Source organism: Leptonychotes weddellii, chromosome 11 (genome assembly GCF_054177405.1).
Source record: "Leptonychotes weddellii isolate Sample4059 chromosome 11, ASM5417740v2, whole genome shotgun sequence".
NCBI classification, from domain to species: Eukaryota; Metazoa; Chordata; class Mammalia; order Carnivora; family Phocidae; genus Leptonychotes; species Leptonychotes weddellii.
The window spans coordinates 88,544,388-88,564,678 of record NC_138379.1 but is presented as its reverse complement, the minus strand read 5'-3'; the positions used below and the strand labels follow the sequence as shown (position 1 = coordinate 88,564,678).

The window sequence follows — 20,291 nt, the reverse complement described above, 5'->3', positions numbered from 1 at the left end:
GACTGGCAAGAACCTCTGGTATTCACCCTTTGAGTTTTAACAGATGAAGATAATAAATAAGAGGTCAGTAAATCCCTGGGGTGAAGGACAGAGAAAAGCAGCTTTTTCAGCACCGCTATACAGAGAGGCCTTTTGGTTAGAGTTGTTTTGCTGAAACTCTTCATTGCCTTCACCCCTGAGGCCCAGGCTGCTGGGGGAGTTCATTAGCTCAGATCTCAGGTTTCAGTCAGAGGGGAAGAAATTGGCCTCCGAGGAGTAAGGCCATAATCCTTGTGGCTAACCCAGCATGAGCCTTTTTAAAAAAAATTATTGAGATATGATTAACATACAACAAAATACATAGATCTTAAGAGTTCAGTTAGAAGAGTTTTGACAGTCCTAGACAACCTTTGTAAGCACTACTCAAAATAAGAGAACATTTCCATTACCCTCCAAATTTCCCTTACATCCTTCTCGAATCAATTCTACCACCCTCCTAACCACTCTCTAACTTCTACCACTATAAATTTGTATTTTCTGTTCCACACAAGTGGCCTCATACAGTATGTACTCCTTTGGGTTTTCTTTAACTCAACACCAAGTGCTTGAGATTCTACCGTGTTGCTGTATGAGTCTGTCATTTACTCCCCTTTAGTGATGAGTAGTATTCCACTTCATGAAGATGCCATAACCTATTTATCCATTCTTCTATCACCGAACACTTGGGTTGTTTACTGGTTTGGGCTATTAGGAATAAAAGCTGTAGTGAATATTCATGTATAACTCTTTGTATGGACAAATCTTTGTTGCTCTTATCATTATTAGGTAAGTATCTGGAGTGAATGTGTTATACCATTTTGTACATGCCCCCAGCAATGTAGGAGAGTTCCAGGTGCTCCGCAGCCTTTAGTGATGTCACTTTAAAAAATTTTTAGCTATTCTAGTGGGTATGCATTGCTGTGTCGTTGTGGTTTTAATTCGCATTTTTGTGACTGATGATGCTGAGCAGTTTTTCACATACTTATTGGCCATTTGCGTATCTCCTTTGGTGAAGTATGTTTTCAGGTCTTTTGCCCATTTAATAAATGCATTGTCTTTTTACTCTTGATTTGTAGGGTTTCTTTATATATCCTGGATTTGTCAGATAAGGGCTATGTATGTATTTTTTTCCCTCAGTCTGTGGACTCTCCATTTATTTTCTTAATGATGTCTTTTTAGGACAAATGTTTAATTTTGATGTTATCAATTTTTTTCTTTTATCATTGGTGCTGGGCAGTCTAATTTTCCCGTGAGAGGTTGTTTTCAGCCAGTAGGTCTAAGAGCCCCAAAAGAATCTGGGATAATTGGGAGTGGGGTGGGAGTGGTAGAACCTTTATCTTTTAAGTGCACAACAGCCCTGCAGCTTGGTATTTTGAAAAGACTTAAGGTTAGTGAGTAGTCAGGAGGTCTAGATTCAAGCTCTGGCTCCGCCATTTACTAACCGAGTAACCAATTCATTCATTTGTAAAATGGGCAATCACGCTTGCTTCGCTGACATCTTAAGGGGCTTTGGATAATGGGATTCAAATAAACTCTGAAATTCACAGCAGTTCAACAAGCAATCCGGAGTATGAGAGTAACTACCACTATTACTATGCGCCGCCCTATTCCAGGCCGCTCTCCTACTTGTGTTACTCATCTATCCTACTCTCCCCTCAATCCTCATTACTAAGCATCCTTACATCTTTCTTGGGGGGCAGGCAGAAAGGAAACATGGGAAAACTTAAATCCATCTCTTGTTATTTGTATTTCCAGAGAAAAGTGCCCGAAGTGTGTTAGTCCCCTGGGACTGTGTGCAGGTCCTGGCACTCTGTGTCATGGGACGGCCGCAAGCTGTCAAGGACATCCTTGCCTTTTCTCTCTAAAGGTTCCTTTTATTATGGCTCCTTGCTTTTCCACCAAAATAACCTCTCACTTACATGATTTTAAGTAGTGTGTCAGGAGACAGATCTTGTTTTCCCACAAGTTAACGTGCTAGGTTCATGAGTTACAAGTAAAAGTAAAGGATGCTGCTTCTCTTGCCATTAGCCTGTGCAGTTTTATAATTGGCCTTTCTTAACGCTGAAAATGTTGTGGTGATCTCCATTCCCACCTTGGAGGGGCCCAAGCAGGTGGGGGGCCCTGACAGGGAGTTCCTGTTCACTGCAGACAGAGCCTTTGAGAAAAGGTATGTGGAGGGCAATTTTTTCTTGCTTCAAAGCACAGTCTTCCTTCTTGGAAGGAGCAAAGGAAACAGGCAGGAACTTTTTATAAAGTAAATTGTCAATTGGTGATGGAAATGATCCGTCTTCCAAGTCTGGGGCACTTGGAAAACACCTACAGCTTGTGGCTTTGGACTCCTTAGACCTGCAAATGTCAAGATGGGTCATTCATGTCACAGCTTATCACATGTGCCTGTGATGTGATGTGATGTGATGTGATGTCACATCACTGGCCAAACCTGAGGGGCCCACCAGGCTGTGGTAACCGCAGAAGCTGGCCCACAAATGAAAATGCCACCTCTTCTGGGCTTGGCCTGATAGTACAAAGCTCTTTGTTGTCCTCCTCCACAGGAAGCTTACAAAGTATAAAAGTTACCTAAGGAAGTCAACAGTCTTGCTTTTCAGACCTCTTGAGTTTACAGAGGAGCCAAAAAACTCCAGACGAAATATTTAATTCTAGGTCCTGTCCCTACCTTGAGATGGGGCCTCCAGGGTCTATTAGGGCAGGTAGCCTGTCTGAGAAAGACACCTTATAAAGGTTGAGGGGTTGGTTTACAGTCTTCACGTGGCTACAGCATCACTAAACAACAAGTCCAGAAAACAGAGGGTGTTAAGGGAAGTGACAGGGTCCTTAAGGCTTCAAAGCAGGAGTGGTCTGTGTTCCCTGTGTGGATCTGAGAGAGGAGAGTTGGGAGGTGAGGGGAGGCAGCAAAGATAAGAAGCAGCTGGGTGTCATATTACAAAGCTGAAAGGAAGAAGTGGAGAAACTAAGAACATGCAAAAGAAAGATCAGAGAGAGCTATTATTATGCAATATGCCCATTGCAGACAGACAGGCGGCACTGGCCTTTCATCTTTCTTAACCTCAGATTCCAGAAAGCCTTTGCTGTAGCCTGGTCAGTCACACACAGGCACAGGCTGGGGTGAATGTCAAAGTCCTGGCAAATTCCGCTCTGGACAAGAAGGTAAACTTGAGAAACATCTGAGATGTTTTCAGGTGACTGACATACTCAGTCCCCATCCTACTTATCGGCTTCCCAAAATTAACTCCTTTCTGTTGCCCCCACCCTCTACACCAAGCGCTTCAGACCACTAAAAGGCAGTGGGAAAATGGGTCTGCTGCCAACACACAGCAACTCGTGCAGGGCCCCAACCTACCCACATACTTGGCAGGCACCACCCTAGACTCATGCCAACTTGAGCTGAGTGAAAAGTGAAAACCCAACCCATCCAAGAGTTGTTTTGTCTACATGACACCATACCAACCAGTTGTTTACATTGGTGACACATGGCACCAAGGGCTGTTCTGACTGGAATCAGCCACTCTGACATCATGCATGGTCCACAGCCTGCATCTGACACCATGTGGAGGGAAGGGAGAGCCATATGTGAGAGAATCCCTCAGACCCAGACCAAGTCAAACATAACCAACCTGAACAAGACCTGGGTGCTGTTTTTGTACTCTGGCTCTTAGAGGACCAAGTGCTGTTTTGTCCACTGCCACAACTCTTGAGTGTAAGCATGGCATCCACGGTTGTCCCTGAATGGAAAGTGTTGCAGAGGGCAAAAAGCTGAAGGATACTGGGCCATGCTTGCAACTAAGAGAATTAGAAACCAGAGCTGAACAGAAACAGATCCTCAGCTAGGAAAATGTTTGGCATTTGAGAAATGTCTTAGAGAAGCTAGTCTCTGGGTCACAACCTGGACTTGGCTTAACCCAGTTGTGGGTTCTCAGTGAGCCTCAAATGACCAGCTTCCCAGGTAGGCAAATGCAGGGATGAACATGGACCACGGAGAGAGCACCGAGGAATGCCCTGCCACTTCCTAGCTCTGGAACCTGGGCCAGATGTGGCCTCTCTGGGGATCATTTGAGGTTGGCCTGCTGATTTCTTAGGTCACTTCAAATGGCTCTGATTCTAGGTAATAATCTTTGGACAAAAGCTAGAGAAAACAGAAGGAAAAAAGACCACAAAATCCCTAAGACATCAGATTATTTCTCTCCCACATGCACACACATACAATGCTTTGAACTTTTTGAGTGTTCTCACTCACCACATTGCCAGTCATGCTCTAGCCTTAGATATCCACAAAGCTCAGCACCTGCCTCGCCTCACTCCCTTCAACTTGTTACCTAACCGTGCCTTCTCGGGGGCCTTCACTGGACAGCTGATCAAAAATTTCACCTGCCACTTACATCTCTCTTCCCTGCTTTATTTTTCTCCTCAGCACTTACCATCATATAATACAATAAATATTTCCTTATTTGTCTTGACAGTTTATTGTTTGCCTTCCACACTAGAATGTAAACGCCATGAGGGCCAGAGTTTTTTCCCTTGCGCACGGCTTGCTCACCGTTGTACCCAGCTAGGACAGCACCTGGCACATAGTGAGTGATTAATATGTATTTGTTGGATGAGTTAGCAATTGTTTCCTGTCCTTTAAGTAGAGCAAATATCTTTCATGAACACATCAGGACACTGAGGCTGAGTGTTTCTATGCTCCTGACTCCTAGCTTTTTGAAAAAAAAAAAACAAAACATTTCCAATGACTAGGTTTTTGCTTTTTTCTCCCCTCTCCCTCAGGTGAGACAAGAAGGCTGGGGGGACTGGAGTTGGGTATCCCCCTTCCACCCCCATCCCAGCATAGAAGGCTAGAGTAGGCTGGATTTGAGTACAACCATTCCCATTTGTTGGTTAGGCCCTGGTAAAATAGTTTTCCTTGAGGACGGGCCTTGTTAAAAAGAACAGAATGCTCCAGGCATATTTTAAAATGGCTGTTTTTATCTTCTCCTTGCTAGAAACATGAAATTTTTCTTTCCTTTTTCTCTTTTTTTTTTCTCTCTCTCTCTCCCTTTCTCCCTTCCCTTCCCTTTCCTTTCTAGAAAGAGCACATTCCAGGAATTTTTTATTGTTTGACTGACAGAACACATAAAACCAAGCAGAGAAGTTCCCAAGGAAATGATGGTTACATTTCATTGTTGTTTGCCCTCTGGTCCTTTGTCTTCTAAGCATTTATTATATTTTCTTATAAAGATAATAGACAGTTATTTTTAATACAAATGCAGCCCAAGTGTGAATAAATAAATGTATTATCTTTTAACATCTGTCTCTTCCCGCCATGTTCCTTTAAATGGCAAAAAGAGCTGAGTGCCTCTTCAGAGCCTATTTGGCCATAGCTGTCCCACCTATGGTTTTAAAAACAGACTGTAACTTACCTTCTCAAATTCCTTCTTGAACTACCGCTCATTCTCTTAAAGTAATCCTGGGAAAGAAGTCCTATTGGCATTGTTGATAGTCTCCCAAAAGGGAGGATGGTAACTGGGCTGAAGGGTCTCCTGCAAACTGAGGACACAAGGAAATTGTGCAGAGGCCAATCTTGTCAACAAGAAACCAGCTCCTTCAGTCGAAGCTAGGAAAATGCCACCCATCGTGGCTGACCCAACCATGGCCACTGGTCCATTTCTTGCTGCCAGTATGGCTCCTGTTAATGGCACCACTTGTGATGGGAGTGCCAGGGATCTTCTTTCCCTCTGATTTGAACCAGACTGCAGTCAATAGTGGAAAACAAACCTCCCCAAACTGTAAAGCTATCTCCCAATTGCAGAGCCCTGGTTTTAATAGCTGCCAAACTCCCTCATAGTCTGTGGTTTACTCCCACTGGAGAATTGCAAAAACCTTTGATTGCTTGAGAGGTCCCACCACCTATGGAACCCATCCTAAAGGCCCCACCACAATCATCTACAATTCGCCAAGGGCAAGGCTGCCGGGCATACTCCTCCATCTTAACTCCACCTGTGCGAGAGATCTTTTTCTGATCTTTACCATGAGAACCTGGTAGGGCTCCTGTTAGTAAAACTCACAAAAATGTGGTGGTCTTCTAAGACTGGGCACCCCGGAGCTTTTAACTCTCAAACTTGTCTACACTGAGCCTCCAGCAATATGTCAATTACAATGTAAGTTTTCTGATTCAGGACTGGTTCCAGCAAGGGTTTCTGTTTCTGGGCTTCTGCTCTGGTAAGCTGCCCTTCTCTGTATCCACCTGCCTATCTCTTTAAATTTGGGGGCAGCAGTTTTCCCTATGATCTCCATTCTTTGATGGATCTGAGAAGAACTGTTGATTTTGTTTGTTCAGCTTTTTTCCTGTTGTGAAGAAAACTTTCAAACTCCTTACATGTCAGACCAGACTTTAAAAAAAAATTTTTACTGTTGAGTTTTGAGAGTTTATATATTCTAGATACTAGTCCTTTGTCAAATATATGGCTTGCAAATATTTCCTCCCAGGCTATAGCTTCACATACTCTTCACATGTTCTTTCAGAGCACAAGTTTTTAATTCTGGTGAAGTTCAATTTATTTTTATGAGGTCCAATTTTTTCCTTTTATAGATCATGATTTTAATGTCAAATCTAAGTACCTATCCCTGGATCCTAAAGATCCTCACCTGTTTTTTTTGTTTTTTAACTAAAGGTTTTACATTTTAAAGTTTACATTTAAGTCCACGATCCATTTTGTATAAGATGTGAAGCTTAGGTTTGAGGTTGAGGTTGAGGTTCTAGTTTTACCTTTAGATGTCCAAATGTTCCAACACTTTTTGTAGAAAAGGCTACCCTATCTCTACTGAATTCCTTTTGCACCTTTGTTGAAAATCAGTTGACTATATTTGTGCAGGTCTACTCTGTTCCACTGGTCTATTTGTCCATCTTTCCACCAATACCACACTGTCTTGATTGCTGTAGTTACAGAGTAAGTCTTAATATTGGACAGAGTGATCCCTCTCACTTTATTCTTCTGTTGAAAATATTTTAGCTATTCTATGGCCTCTGCCTTTTCATATATTTTAGAAGAAGCCTATGTCTACAAAAGTCCTTTCTGGGATTTTGGTTGGGACTGCATTAAACCTCTATATCAATTTGGAAAGAGATGACATTTTACCACGTTGAGTCTTCCAACTATGAACACTGCATCTCTCCATTTATTTAGGTCTTATTTGATTTCTTTCAGCAGAATTTCACCAACATTTTATAATTTGCAGAATGCATATCCAATGCATGTTTCCTTAGATTTTTATCTATTTAATTTGGAGTGATTATAAATAATATTACTTTTAACTTTATTTTCTGCATATTTATTTTTTTTTAAGATATTTACTTATCAGAGAGAGAGAAAGCACAAGCAAGGGAGAGGGAGAAGCAGGCTCCCCGCTGAGCAGGGAGCCTGACGTGGGGCTCCATCCCAGGACCCTGGGATCATGACCTGAGCAGAAGGCAGACACTTAACTGACTGAGCCACCCAGGCACCCCTATTTTCTGCATATTTATAGCATATACAAGTAAAAATATTTTTGTGTGTTGATCTTATATCCTGTGACCCTGCTAAATTCAGTTATTAGTCCGAGGAGGGTTTTTTTTTTTTTTTTTGGTAGATTCCTTGGGATTTTCTATGTGGACAATCACATCATCTGCAAATAGTTTTATTTCTTCGTTTTCAATCTGGGTATTTTTAAAAATTTTTCTTGCCCTATCCCAGTGGCTATGCCTTATAGTAGTACGATGAATAAGAAGAGTAAGAAAAGACATCTTTGCTTTGTTCCCAATCTTAGGAAAAAGCAAGCAATCTTTCATCATTTAGTATGATGTTAGCCGTAGACCTTTTGTAGATGTTGAGATAATTTTCTTCTAATTTGCTGAATTTTAAAATACACAAATGGGTGTTAAATTTTGTCAAATGTTTTTGTGTCAATTGATATATTGTGATTTTCCATCTTTAGCTTGTTGATATAGATATAGATTGGTTTTCAAATGTTAAACTACGTCACATACCTGGAAAATAATTCTACTTGATTATATTAATTCTTTTTATACACTGTTGGATTTGGTTTGCTAAGTTTTTTGTTTTTGGCATCTAAGTTCATGAGTGACATGGGTCGGTAATTTTCTGTTTTTGTACTGGCTTTGTTTGGTTTCCTTATCAGGGTAATACTGGCCTCATAAATGAATTGAAAGTGTTCCCTTCTATTTTCTTAAAGACATGATGTAAATTGGTGTTAATTTTTCTTTAAATGTTTGTTAGAATTCTCCAGTGAAACCATCTAGGCCTAGAGTTTTTTCTTTAGGAGCTTGTATAAGTATTTATTTATTATTATTTTCATAAGATTTAAAATTGTGAATTCAATTTATTTAATGATTTTAAGAATGTTCATATTATTTGATCTTGGCTGAAGTTTGGTAATTTGTGGTTTTTGAGGAACTTTTCCATTTCTTTTAAGTTGTCAAATTTATGAATGTAAAAATTACTTGGGGTAATCTTTTATTATCCTCTTATGACTACAGGATCAATGATGATATCCTGTTTTAGTTCTAATACTGGTGATTTATATTCTTTTAAAAAATTTTTTTGCCATCAGTCTCAATAGAGGTTTATCGATGTTAGTAATTTTTCCAATCAACTTTTTGTTTTATTGATTTTCTCTATTGTTTCCTATATTCCATTTTACAGATCTCTATTCTAATCCTTCTCACTTCCTTCCGCTTGTCTTGGGTTTCTTTTACTCTTTTTTTTCTAGTTTCTTGAAGTAGGAAGTTAGCTTATTAAGATCTTTCCTTTTATGATGTAAGCATTCAGTCTTAGAAATTTTTCTCAACACTACTTTAGCAGTATCCCACGTATTTTTTTTTTTTTTTAAAGACTTTATTTATTTGACAGAGAGAGACACAGCGAGAGAGGGAACACAAGCAGGGGGAGTGGGAGAGGGAGAAGCAGGCTTCCCGCTGAGCAGGGAGCCCGATGTGGGGCTCGATCCTAGGACCCTGGGATCATGACCTGAGCGGAAGGCAGACGCTTAACGACTGACCCACCCAGGCACCCCAGTATCCCACATATTTTTGATAGGCATTATCATTTAGTTCTAGGATTTAGAAAAATTTCCCTTGAACTGTCCTTTTTACCAATAGATTATTTAGAAGTGTGTTTTTAGGTTTCCAAGTGTTTGAAGATCTTCCTGTTATCTTTCTTTTATTGATTTCTAGTTTGATTACACTGTGCTCAGAAAACATACTCTGTATAATTTTTTAATTCTTTTAAAATGTTGATGTTGGTTTTATGGTTTTATTTTGATTTATGTTCCATGGGCAATTGCAGGGAACGTGTATTTTGCTGCTGTTGGGTGAAGTGTTTTATAAATACCAATTATAACCTTTTGGTTCATGGCACTGATGAGTTCTTTATCATTGCTGAGAGAGGAGCACTGAAGTCTTCAACAGTTTTTATTTATTTCTGCTTTTAGTTAAATCAGCTTTTGCTTTACATATTTTGAAGCTTTGTTGTTTGTGCATACACATTTTAGGCTTGTGATGTCTTCTTGGTGGATTGAGCCTTTTATTGTTATATAATGTCCCTTTCTGTCTCTGGTAATTTTCTTTGCTCTGAAGTCTACTTTACCCAATTTTAATATAGACACCCTTGCTTTCTTTTGATCAATTTGCATGGTGTATCTTTTTTATTCTTTACTTTCAACCTACCTATGACATTGAATTTGAAGTAAGTTTCTTGTACACAGGATACAGTTAGGTAGTTTTTTTATTTTTTAATCCACTCTGTCAATCTTTGTCTTTTGACTGGTATATGTAGATCATTTGTAATTAAAGTAATTTTTGATATGTTAGACCTAAAGTATGCCATTCTATTATTTGTTTTGAGTTCCCCCCCCCCCACTCTGGTTCTTGTTCCTTTTTATTTGCCTTCCTGTGGGTTAAATACTTTTTAGAATTCCATCATGATTTATTTATGGCATTTTAGAGAGATATGCTTTCCAAATATATAGTTTTTGTAGTTGCTCTAGTATTACAATATACACATATATAGTATCCCATTTCATTAGTATCAACATCCTACCACTTCAACTGAGTATGAGAACATCATTTCCATATAAGTCCTTTTATTTTTCCCACTTTTAAATATCATTGTCTTGAGTATCAAATGATGCTGTAATTTTAGTTTCAGGCATTAAATATGACTTATAAAACTCATGAGAATAGTGTATCATTAAGTATTCTTATTTCTTTCTGTTGTCTTTTCTTCCTTCCTGATGCTCCAAATTTCCATCTTTTAGCATTTGCTTTTTGTGTAAAGAACTTCCGTTAGCTAACCTCTAAGGGTATACCCGTTAGTGACAAATTCTTAAAAGTTTCCCTTCATCTGAGAATGTCCTCATTTCCCCTTAATTCATGAAGGATAGTTTCACTGGATATGGAATTCTGGGTTGACAGTTCCTTCAGCACTTGTAGAATGTGCCACTTTCTTCTGGTCTCTGTGGTTTCAAATGATAAATCTGAAAATTGGTGTTCCCTTATAAGAAGGTGTCAGTTTTGTCTGCTTTCAAGATCTTTCTCTTTGTCTTTGGTTTCTAAACATTTAATTAAGGTGTATTTTTCACTTTTATCTAGTTTGGGTTTTACTCAGCTTCTTGAATATACAGATTTGTGTCTTTCATCAAATTTGGGCCATTTTCAGCCACCATTTCTCTGAATACTATTTCAGCTTTACCCTCTCTTTTTTGAACTCCAATGATACAAATGTTGGGTCTTTTGTTATTACCCCACAGGTCCTGACCTATATTCAGGGGTTGTGGGCCCATGGACCATTTAATTTTCAGAGACTCTGTGGTGCTATTTTGCTCTGTTCTCAGCCAGAGAACCCTCTTTGTCCCTCAGGCTTTACGTTCCCTTGGCTCAGTGCTTTTTGTGATAGAGGCTTCCTGTCCACGCTGTCTGGCTGTCTCAGAGTCTGTGTGGGGAGGGGAGTCTTATACCTGCTGGGGCAAAGATGTTTCCCAGGCTGAGCTGCTTGTTCTGACTGGGTCCTCTTTCTGTTGTTGCCTGGCTGTTCTGGTATCTCCCAGCAGGGAAGGGGGGATTTCAGGCTGCAGGAAAGGATAACTCTCCCCTTGGCCACTTATTATTGGTGGGGCACTCATCTATCCCACTTGCTGGTGGCGTCTAGCTTACCTAAAGGTGTCAGAGGGACTCTGATTGATCAGGGGGGAAAACCCACATATCTGGGCTGTCTTCTGTTGCTAGGTTGAGAAAGGTCAGGTCTTGGTCTCCTTTTTCTTTTGGATGAGGGGAGATAAGATGCTCAGTTATTGTTGTTTCTCTAGTCGTAGAGTTCTGAACCAATTCACCTTCCTCTTACCACCATTTAGAATTCCCCTTTGGTTGTCTTTTGTATTATTTCCAGGATTTGTAGTTGTACTTAGTGGGGAGGAGATGGGAGACACAAGTCTACACCACTTTCTCTGGAACAAATTTTTAGCTCAATTATTTTTTTTATTTGTCATAGCTTTCTGAATTATTTCCAATACTGGGTTATTATTTTTTTATATTAGAGATATCTAGCCGTTTCTATAACTTAGTAGAGTTTGGATTGGTTCTCATGTATATAACTTTAGTCTGCTTTATTATGGAGGAAGTTTTATTATCATCCCTATTTTAAGGTGAAAGGCTGAGAAAAAAAGAGCCTAGGGTCAGAATGAGGCTCTAGCTGAATGTACTCACCATGTAGGGCTACTGTGAGCATTAATGAAATAATGCATTGATTAGCAGAGCATGCAAGTGCCCAGTGAATATTAATGTTAACTTTCTTCTACACAGCCCAATTTTTTCCTTAGTTGTTTAAAGTTCCTGGGGCAGAAACAATCTGTTGTTACCTTGTATCCCTAGGGTCTAGAATGGTACCTGGTAATAAAAATTAAACTGCCTGAATAGCATTTATATCATTTGTAACACCTTCATCTCCCCAAGACATGCTCCTTCCCTCTTTCCAATTTTGTTTGATCTCCTTGTGATTTCAGTTTCTTGTTTGAATTAGCTAGCTCATCTATAGCTTTCCTCCTCCTCTATTTGCTGTGCCTACAAGTGGTAAGCTTCTCTGAATTCATGTATTTTGATAATTGTTTCTCAGTCATCTCATTCTTGAACAAAGATATAAAATGTTTCTTTTCTTCCTGAAAATCTTTAACAATCACAGCCCCTGTGACTTGGAAGAGTATTTCTTTATACCATCCATTTTACTTGCTTAGAAATGGGACTACCTCCTAACTACAGGTTTTTAGGCAACTTACTCACTCTTCATAACAGATCAAGAAGCTGCAAGAAGTTCTAAATTTGATTCCAAGTTACTGTAATTTAAAATCAAACCTATATGTAAATAATTATTTAAATATTAATGTCTCTAAAATCTGCACTTTATATTGTCATGTAAAATAAAACCAAACTCCAGAAAACGTATTTACTTTGCCCTAACAAATTAAATAAGTTAGAAAAACACTTTGAACTATCTAAATATGTATGTATGCCCCAGACACACGATGCACAATGAGAACACATCTTATACAAAGTTAGGAACAATATACATCTGATACCATCCTCTGTGTATGTTTCTTTGGGACTTCAAAATTTTCCCAATTATACACCTTCTGCCAAGTCTACCACACATCTGACATTATGCAGAACTGACACTCAAGGAGTTCACAGTGTTTAAAAAAACCCACAAACAATAAAGATGGAAGGATTTATACTCACAGGTGGCTCAGAAAATGAGTAGGACTCATATTTGGGGCAGACAGCACAGAACTCAAGAGAACTCTTTCTTTCAGCAGGAAACTTAGCTTATGAGATATCCTGATAACCAGAATAGATAGTAAAGAAAGTTAACATTTTACCTAACTTTATTATTCAGTTTTTTTTGTATTAAAATACGCAGTTTTCAAAGACTTCCTCTCAAGCCATTAAAACATGACCAGGTAGGAAAATATCAGTTAAACACTACCATAATTTTGATTAAGATACATAATATTCTTAGAGTTTCTTTTCAACAGACAAAATATGCCAGTGGTTCAAGGACACGTTAGATCCTTTCAATTCAATGTCATGCCATGAAAGGTAGAAAAACACAAAGTGAGATAATTCCTTGAATCCAGTGTTTTTAGTTGATTGAGACTCTTTTTTAGCAGCAAAAGTATCTTTGTATTTCTGTAAAATATAGAGAGAAATTAACATCAGTGTTTCTGTACATTGCCCACATATAATCAGTGACATTTCTGACAGTGGAGTTGCTAGTCTTCAGTGTTCCATTAAAGCAAATCACTTTTTCGGGACTAAGGTAGTTTATGATTTTTGAATTTCTATGAAATGGTGGTTAAACTTACACAGAGTGAACCTCAATGAATTTCGAGAAGGCAAATATGCAACAGCCATGAGAAACCAGTAACATTTAGTAAGTTTATATGACTTTGGAAGTACTGATGTGTTGGGGTGTCTGAATCCAGACACCTTGGGATATCTGGACGTGCCTGGGGTCAACTGGGTACTCTGGTTAGAATGGTTCAAATTTAGATAAGAGAATCTCATACAATCAATCAAACTGAGTTAATGGTTCTCTTGATATGAGAATATAGACTATATCTGATTCTAGGAGCAAAATGAAATCATAATGCCTAAGAAAATGAAGACTATGTGTCTAAAGCATGACTTGTTTGGTAAATGATAAGATTAGGAAAATATAAAAGAAAAAAAAACCCCTCTTTTTCTAGAAAGACTGACCAGGGTCTATGACTAGAAGTTCAAAGTTCCAATTCAATATTAAATACATCTTATAAAATTTCCAGTGTGAAGCAGAAACTGGGTTCATTAACTAAAACAATTCTACAAAAGGGCAATATTGCTCTGATGGGATTGTTAATGCTACAGAATTTTTTTTTTTTATTTAATAGACAGCATGGACTTCATACATATCCATTATCAGTGCTTCGAAAACCAAACAACTTTAAAAGTTAGCAGCAGTTTCTGCAAGTACAAAAATACACATTTATTACATTACATATGGTAGTAAAATTTGTCAAGATATATTATACAAACTCAAAGCATTTTAGATAAAGCATCAGTCTAATATATTATAGATTGACAGAGTATAATAAAATGACACGTAGTCTGTCTTCCAATCATACAATATAATACTTTACAGCAATATTAACAAACTATTCACATTAAGTATTACAGGAGTATCTAAGGGAACACAGGGAATAGGAATGGTTATGGAAAACCTCAGCATCTATTTTCTTCTATGCTTCAAATTGGGTGGATAATTTTCTACCCAACCATATGAATGAAAAAAAGGAGAGAACTATTATTTTGTTAAGTGGAGAAACAAGTTCTTCCAGAAAGACACTCCAAGCCGTAAGAACTTTTTTCACATCTTGCAGTTCCGACAGTAGTATGCCCTAAGGGTAAGGGGAATGAATCCCTGTTGCCTTTATATATTATACCACAAAAGATGCATATGGACACTCAGGAGTCTAAATATAGGAGTGGCTGTTTATAAGGTAAAATCTACTTCACATCTGTGACTGAGATGGCCAGTGTCATGAAGGAGCTCTTTGGATACAGAGTTCTGAGAGTTAATTACAATGCTTAGGGCCAACAGGGCCATGTCCCGTAGAGGTAGGCATCATGTATAGCTAATACTGAAAGGACTTCTACTTTACAGAAAACATTATTATTTTTTCTATAACTGAAAAATGCAACCTTTAGGACAACAGGGAAAGAACATTTGACATGAAAGTTTTCTAGTGGCCAAGAAAAATAATTTGGTATAAGTTAGTTTGTGGGAGAAAGGTCCATCTGATGGTGAACTAAAGAGGCCAAATGGGTTCTAAGGAACTTCTTATAAGTAAGTAGTTACAATGAAGGAAGATGCACATCCATTCCTGATTCTATCCCTCCGTACTGGCTGGTGAGGCCTAACCAATCCATGGAGATAACCCAGGGGATATACTGGTATAATCTTTAAGGCAAGAGAGGGGAGAAGTATTCATGGATATGAGATAAACTAATGGAATATAAACCATGAATCATCTGGGACAAAAATATGTAAAACTTCTGGAGGTGAGAAAATCCAAAGCCAATGACTGTCTGAGAAGACCCGACTGCTGCTTTGGTGGGCGTTCCATTCTGTGACTCTTTATAAAACCTGCCAACTTAAAATTACTCAACTGCCAATGACAATCAGAAAAGGGACAATTTATCAGTAATTTTTCTGGCTCGCTAATCTAAGAGGCAGGGCTGTAGAAAAACATTTTTCAGCAAAGAGGGGCCATGCTTTGGTCACATGTTGGCAACAACTTCGTGTAACAGAGAAAGGACTGGTTTGGCGATCTTTTCCTCCACACTAGGATAATGAATGCTGTCAGGAGGTCACCTTCTAATAGGAAAAGTTGCATTTCTGGAGAATGTCCCTAAGCACAGCACCTCTGAAAAGGATATCGAAATGAGCAACCTTTCCTTCTTTCTCCTCAGAGCTCTATGTCCTGGAGCCTTTGCAGAGCAGTGGAACACCAATGGAAAAATAAATCAATGAAACAACCAACAAATAAACTATGATACTCATGGCTGTTGAATCATTCTAGTTTATTCCATTCTAGCTGCATCGATGGGCTGATTCCTGGAATCTTCCTGTGAGGGCATATGACTATAGAATGTCACAGAAATGCCTACTAGCTTGGATTCAGGGAAACGTTTTACATGATTTCCTTCAATACTGGACATGCTTTCTTTTTTTTTTTTTTTTAATACTTTAATGATTAGTGGCATTTTTCTTGCGTAGTTATTGAAAACATTCCATGGAATGTGTATGTTTCTCTGCACCCTTCCCCTCTCTCCACAGTCCTTATTCTTCACTTATGATATCCTGGCCTTTTCAGGATACTAATCTCATGTAAGGCATGTTTCCTCTACAGAAGATGTTTTCTCTGGCTCTCTGCTAATACCTCTAAAAACACATGACGGGACCGATCCCAGGCTCTAATAAGGAAAAGCCTCCAGGTGATGAAATTTTTTAGTCTAAACGTGTTGCCAAATGGTCTCAATAAAGAGAATTCTTTTGTTGTCCTAAGTATTAGCAGTGATTATCCTTATGCTACCCATCCCATGTATTTATACAAAGGGGTCATAATAATCTTGTCTTTATATCACTATTAGCCCAGTTTCTGTTCTTGTAGACATCAGATTCTTAGACTTGTCTCTGTCCTTATACACATCACATTCTTACTGTGGTTAAATGTCTTTGGCTAAATGTTGGTCCCCAGTATCGCCAACCACTGTAGGCTCTGTGTCTGGGCTGGACAGATCATCCACAGACAAAGAGCTGGGTGAGGATCTCTTACAAGGCAGAGTACCAGGAGAGCACTGCTCACTATTCTCTCCATCCTTGTGTGACTTCGCACAGAGCTTGAGTCTGTCCTCCACTAGGCTGAATGGAGACCTACAGTGTCTCTCTGAGTCCTGGCTGGGGTAAGAACTGTACCACTGGGCTGTTTGCACAGTTCCAAGTTCTTCAGGTGCCCTTTGGGGCATGTCTTTCTGTCTCTCTTGTACTGGGTTGGCTTCTGATATACCAGGAGCATGTGGAGATGGCTCCATGGGTCCTTTTAGAAAACTTACTTTCTTTTCCTCTGGTCTGGATGCCCTTACCTTCTTTTTGAGGGACCAGTTTTTCAAACTGGCCACACCATTTCTCAACCATGTGCTTGGGTGAAGAGTTACAGAATGTATTTGTGAATGCCATTCTACAGTATCCTTTTTCGTATAAGCCAGGCGGCTGCTGGCCTGCCCTGATGAGGGACCAGGAGTTGCAGAAATGAGGCTGGAATTGCTAAAATCAGAAGAAAGCTCTTCTTGTTTTCTTTGAGCTTGAAAAGTGCAATCTATTGGAGAGGAAGTTTCAGTGGGGGTAAACACAGAGTGTTCAGAAATCTGAGAAAAAGCACTGTCTTGGGAGCTCACTGATGAGCCAGATGGGGAAGTTCCTGGGGAGGACAAGCTGGAATAGCTAGTCCTTGGGCAGATGTTTAATCTTGGGGGTAAACCCTTCTCAGTGTTTTGGTTTGTGCCACTACTCTTGCCCACCTCAATCCCCATGACCAAACTCTGATTAATGAGCTTTTGCCCCTCCATCTGCAGTGACTTGTGCCGCTTGAGATAATCTTCTTCTCCATGCAAGAGACCAGCTTCATAGCTAGTTTTATGTTGTTTCTTTGAATAAATTCCCCTGAGATAGGTCAGTTTGCAGTGCTGGTCATCCATGTTGGGCTCTGAGCAGCGCCGGTGCCTCCTTGAACCCTTGAGGGCATCTGCTGTGTTTGGTGGGGAGTATCCAGATGTATCTGCACCAAAGGGCTGGTTCCTGGGATGATCCTGTGAGGATATGTGACTATAAGATGCCACAGAAATGGCCACTGGCTTGGATTTAGAAAAAAGTTTCACATGATTTCCTTCATTACCAGATAAGCTTTTCTTCTTAACATTTTTATTAGTGGCATTTTTCTTGGTATCAGTGCCTGTGACTAAACTCTGTTTAAAATAGGTCTTACCCTCTTCCTGGAGGGGTTGATTCTGCTTCAGATAATCCTCATCTTTTTGTGAGAGAATTGCATCACAGCTGGACTTGCGTAGCTTTTTCTGATAAAATTCCCTGAGATAGGAAAGCTTAGAATCTAGATAATCGATGCTGGGCTCTGAGCAGCGACGGTGTCGCCTCAGACTTTTCGGAACATCTGCTGCAGCTGTGGACAGGTAGCTGGGTGTGCTCATGCCAGATGGGGCCCTGGCATGATCGCGCAGTGGGACCTTTGCGTACGCTACTGCAATGTTCACTGGCTTGGATTCACGAGGCCGTTCCATCTGAATGTCTTCATCTTTAGAACGGTCCAAGTCAAAGTCGCTCAGGGTTAAAAGGCCTTCCACCTCAGGCTGGTCGAGGTCATAGTCACTGAGGGTTAATACAGAGTCCATGCTTCTGCTACCCTGACCAAGTTTCTTTACCAAGTCACTACAAGGAGCATCAACATCCTCATTTAGCTCATTTTCCAAGCTGTCATAGGAGGAGTCATTCAGTTGGAAGCAAGAGATATCTGTCAAAAAATCAAACCACAATTAACATTTTTGCTTACCAAAAATACATGCTGCCTTAAAAAAAACAATCTATGGTACTTAGTTTAATTTTCTTTTTATGGAGATTGTTCAGATTCCTACTCTTAGAAAGGATCTTTTTCAGTCTTCCCAGAATAAAAAAAATATGTTGAGTTATATACTGAATTTATCTCAGTTCCTGAAGAAATAGGCTTTCTTAATTAAGATCTCCTCAAAGCAATAAGGACATGCTGTTAATACCAAGAAATGGTACAAAATATAAAGGAATGAATGCGAGGTATATGCAGGTTCATGATTGTGGGTGAGCACACATGGTTTGGTCTCAGAGGAATCATTTACTAACCCAAGCTCTTCAATGTTCACTACTTTATTTAATCTTTCCAACAACCATAAAAGTTAGACATTATGGTTACCCATATTTATAGATGAAGATATTGATGTTCAGTGGCAAAAATGGTTATATGCAACTAATGAATCATTGAGCACTATACCAAAACCTAATGATGTACTATATGTTGCCTAATTGAATTTAAGTAAAAAAAAAAAAAAAAGAAGAATTGGTCAAAGATAACTAGTAATTGGTGGTCTGGGAATTCATATTCTGGAAGGTTGAATGGTTTCAAAATCCCCCCTGGCCCCACAGTGTTAGTTGTTTCTAAACTGTTTCGCAGCAGGCTGAAGTGTCTCCGGGCCACTCGAAGGAGAAGGGGGGAGAAGACCAAGCCCTGCCTCTACGTCTTCAGGGACTTCTTACTCTAGTTTCAGCCACAGAAGTTCTACTATATATGTTAGGGATCCTTGTAAAGGTTTTTTAAAAAAAGGTTAAAAACATACCATATGATGCTTCTGGAAGTTTTGGACCTCATCTTACACATTTCTTAACCCCACCACTGTGTTAACATGACCTGACCTATTAGCAGGTCATCCAAGGAGGAACAGAAACCCTAGGCCCACGACTGAAGTCAGAGGTTTCCTTGACTGAGCTGCGGCAGGCCCCAGGACACTGTCCCAGCATTTTCACAGGCACATGTCTGTTTCTCACAAAAACCAATCCAATTATTCACAATACCTGAGGCATTCTCTCTAGTATCACATCTCACTGAAACCTGTCCCAAGAGGGAAGTGATTTCTTCTCCAAATATCCTACAGCAATTTTCAATCAGAAATTGTATAAGCAGAGAAACCTGCACAAAAAAGGACAAAAACAAAGTGCTACTTTCCATATAGAATGTCTATAAAGCACATTTCATATATAGTTCCTGATTTTACCAAAAATGAAAAAGAATCCTGAGAAAAACTCATGTCTGCTTTAAAAATATACAAAACAGTTCCCCCTAAAAAACTATGATACTTGCAAGAGTAGTTTGGGTGTAGATATTAATTTTAATTGGTGGACTAAAGTTTCTTGTGGCCTTAGCTCAATGTTAACATTTTTTAATACTAATGCTACATCTTCAAAATTAGGGTAACTTGGGGCCCCTGGGTGATGCAGTCGGTTAAGCATCTGACTCTTGATTTCGGCTCAGGTCATGATCTCAGGGTCGTGAGACTGAGCCCCACATTGTGCTCCTCACTCAGCATGGAGTCTGCTTAAGATTATCTCTCTCCAGCTCTGTCCCTCCCCCTGCTCTCTCTCTAAATAAATAAAATTTTTAAAAAATGAAATAAAATTAGGCTAACAAAGTATTCTCTACAGGGCATTTGGGGTAAAGAAATAAACTTTCTTATTAAAATTCATGAAGTATCATTAGGTAAAGACTTATGAAATGTATTTCATATATAAAAGGCAGTCGTCATAGCGTGGGAAGTGGGCATCCTCTGTGGGTTTCCTGTGAAGTAGGGAGACAGCTAGAGAGAAAACTTGCATTTTGCCTCACTAGTCTCTACCTATGTGATTCCTTCCCTTAGGCTCCATGGAGAAGGTGGGGGAGGAGGTAAGATTTTATGCGGGAGCTCTGTGCCTCCACTGAGATGCAGTGGAACGTTTCCTTAGGTTCCTTGCCCCAGTAGCTGAGGCGAAGGATCAGGCACAGTGTTGGGAGCCACAGGAACTAATATTCCTAAGCCCCCTCTTAACTACCAGGCACTAGAGGGG

At 39.5% G+C, this 20,291-nt stretch overlaps 2 protein-coding genes and 1 pseudogene across 2 annotated transcripts in view; all 3 read right to left on the bottom strand.

Annotated features, from left to right (window-relative positions):
• Nucleotides 1–5,559, bottom strand: part of LOC145716322 (uncharacterized) — a 68,509-nt gene extending 62,950 nt beyond the window's left edge. The window contains exon 1 of the mRNA XM_081799524.1: nt 5,433–5,559. The gene's annotated coding sequence lies outside the window, so the exon portion shown is untranslated. The remainder of the gene's footprint in view (nt 1–5,432) is intronic.
• Nucleotides 5,494–5,998, bottom strand: LOC102726123 (mitochondrial import inner membrane translocase subunit Tim17-A pseudogene; annotated as a pseudogene).
• A 3,920-nt stretch (nt 5,999–9,918) lies between these two features.
• ARHGAP20 (Rho GTPase activating protein 20) overlaps nt 9,919–20,291 on the bottom strand; it is a 124,184-nt gene continuing 113,811 nt past the window's right edge. The window contains exons 13-14 of the mRNA XM_081797366.1: nt 19,266–19,380; nt 9,919–18,177 (exon numbers count right to left, since the gene is read on the bottom strand). Coding sequence (XP_081653492.1) covers nt 16,322–18,177; nt 19,266–19,380 — 1,971 coding nt within the window. The 3' untranslated portion in view covers nt 9,919–16,321. The remainder of the gene's footprint in view (nt 18,178–19,265; nt 19,381–20,291) is intronic.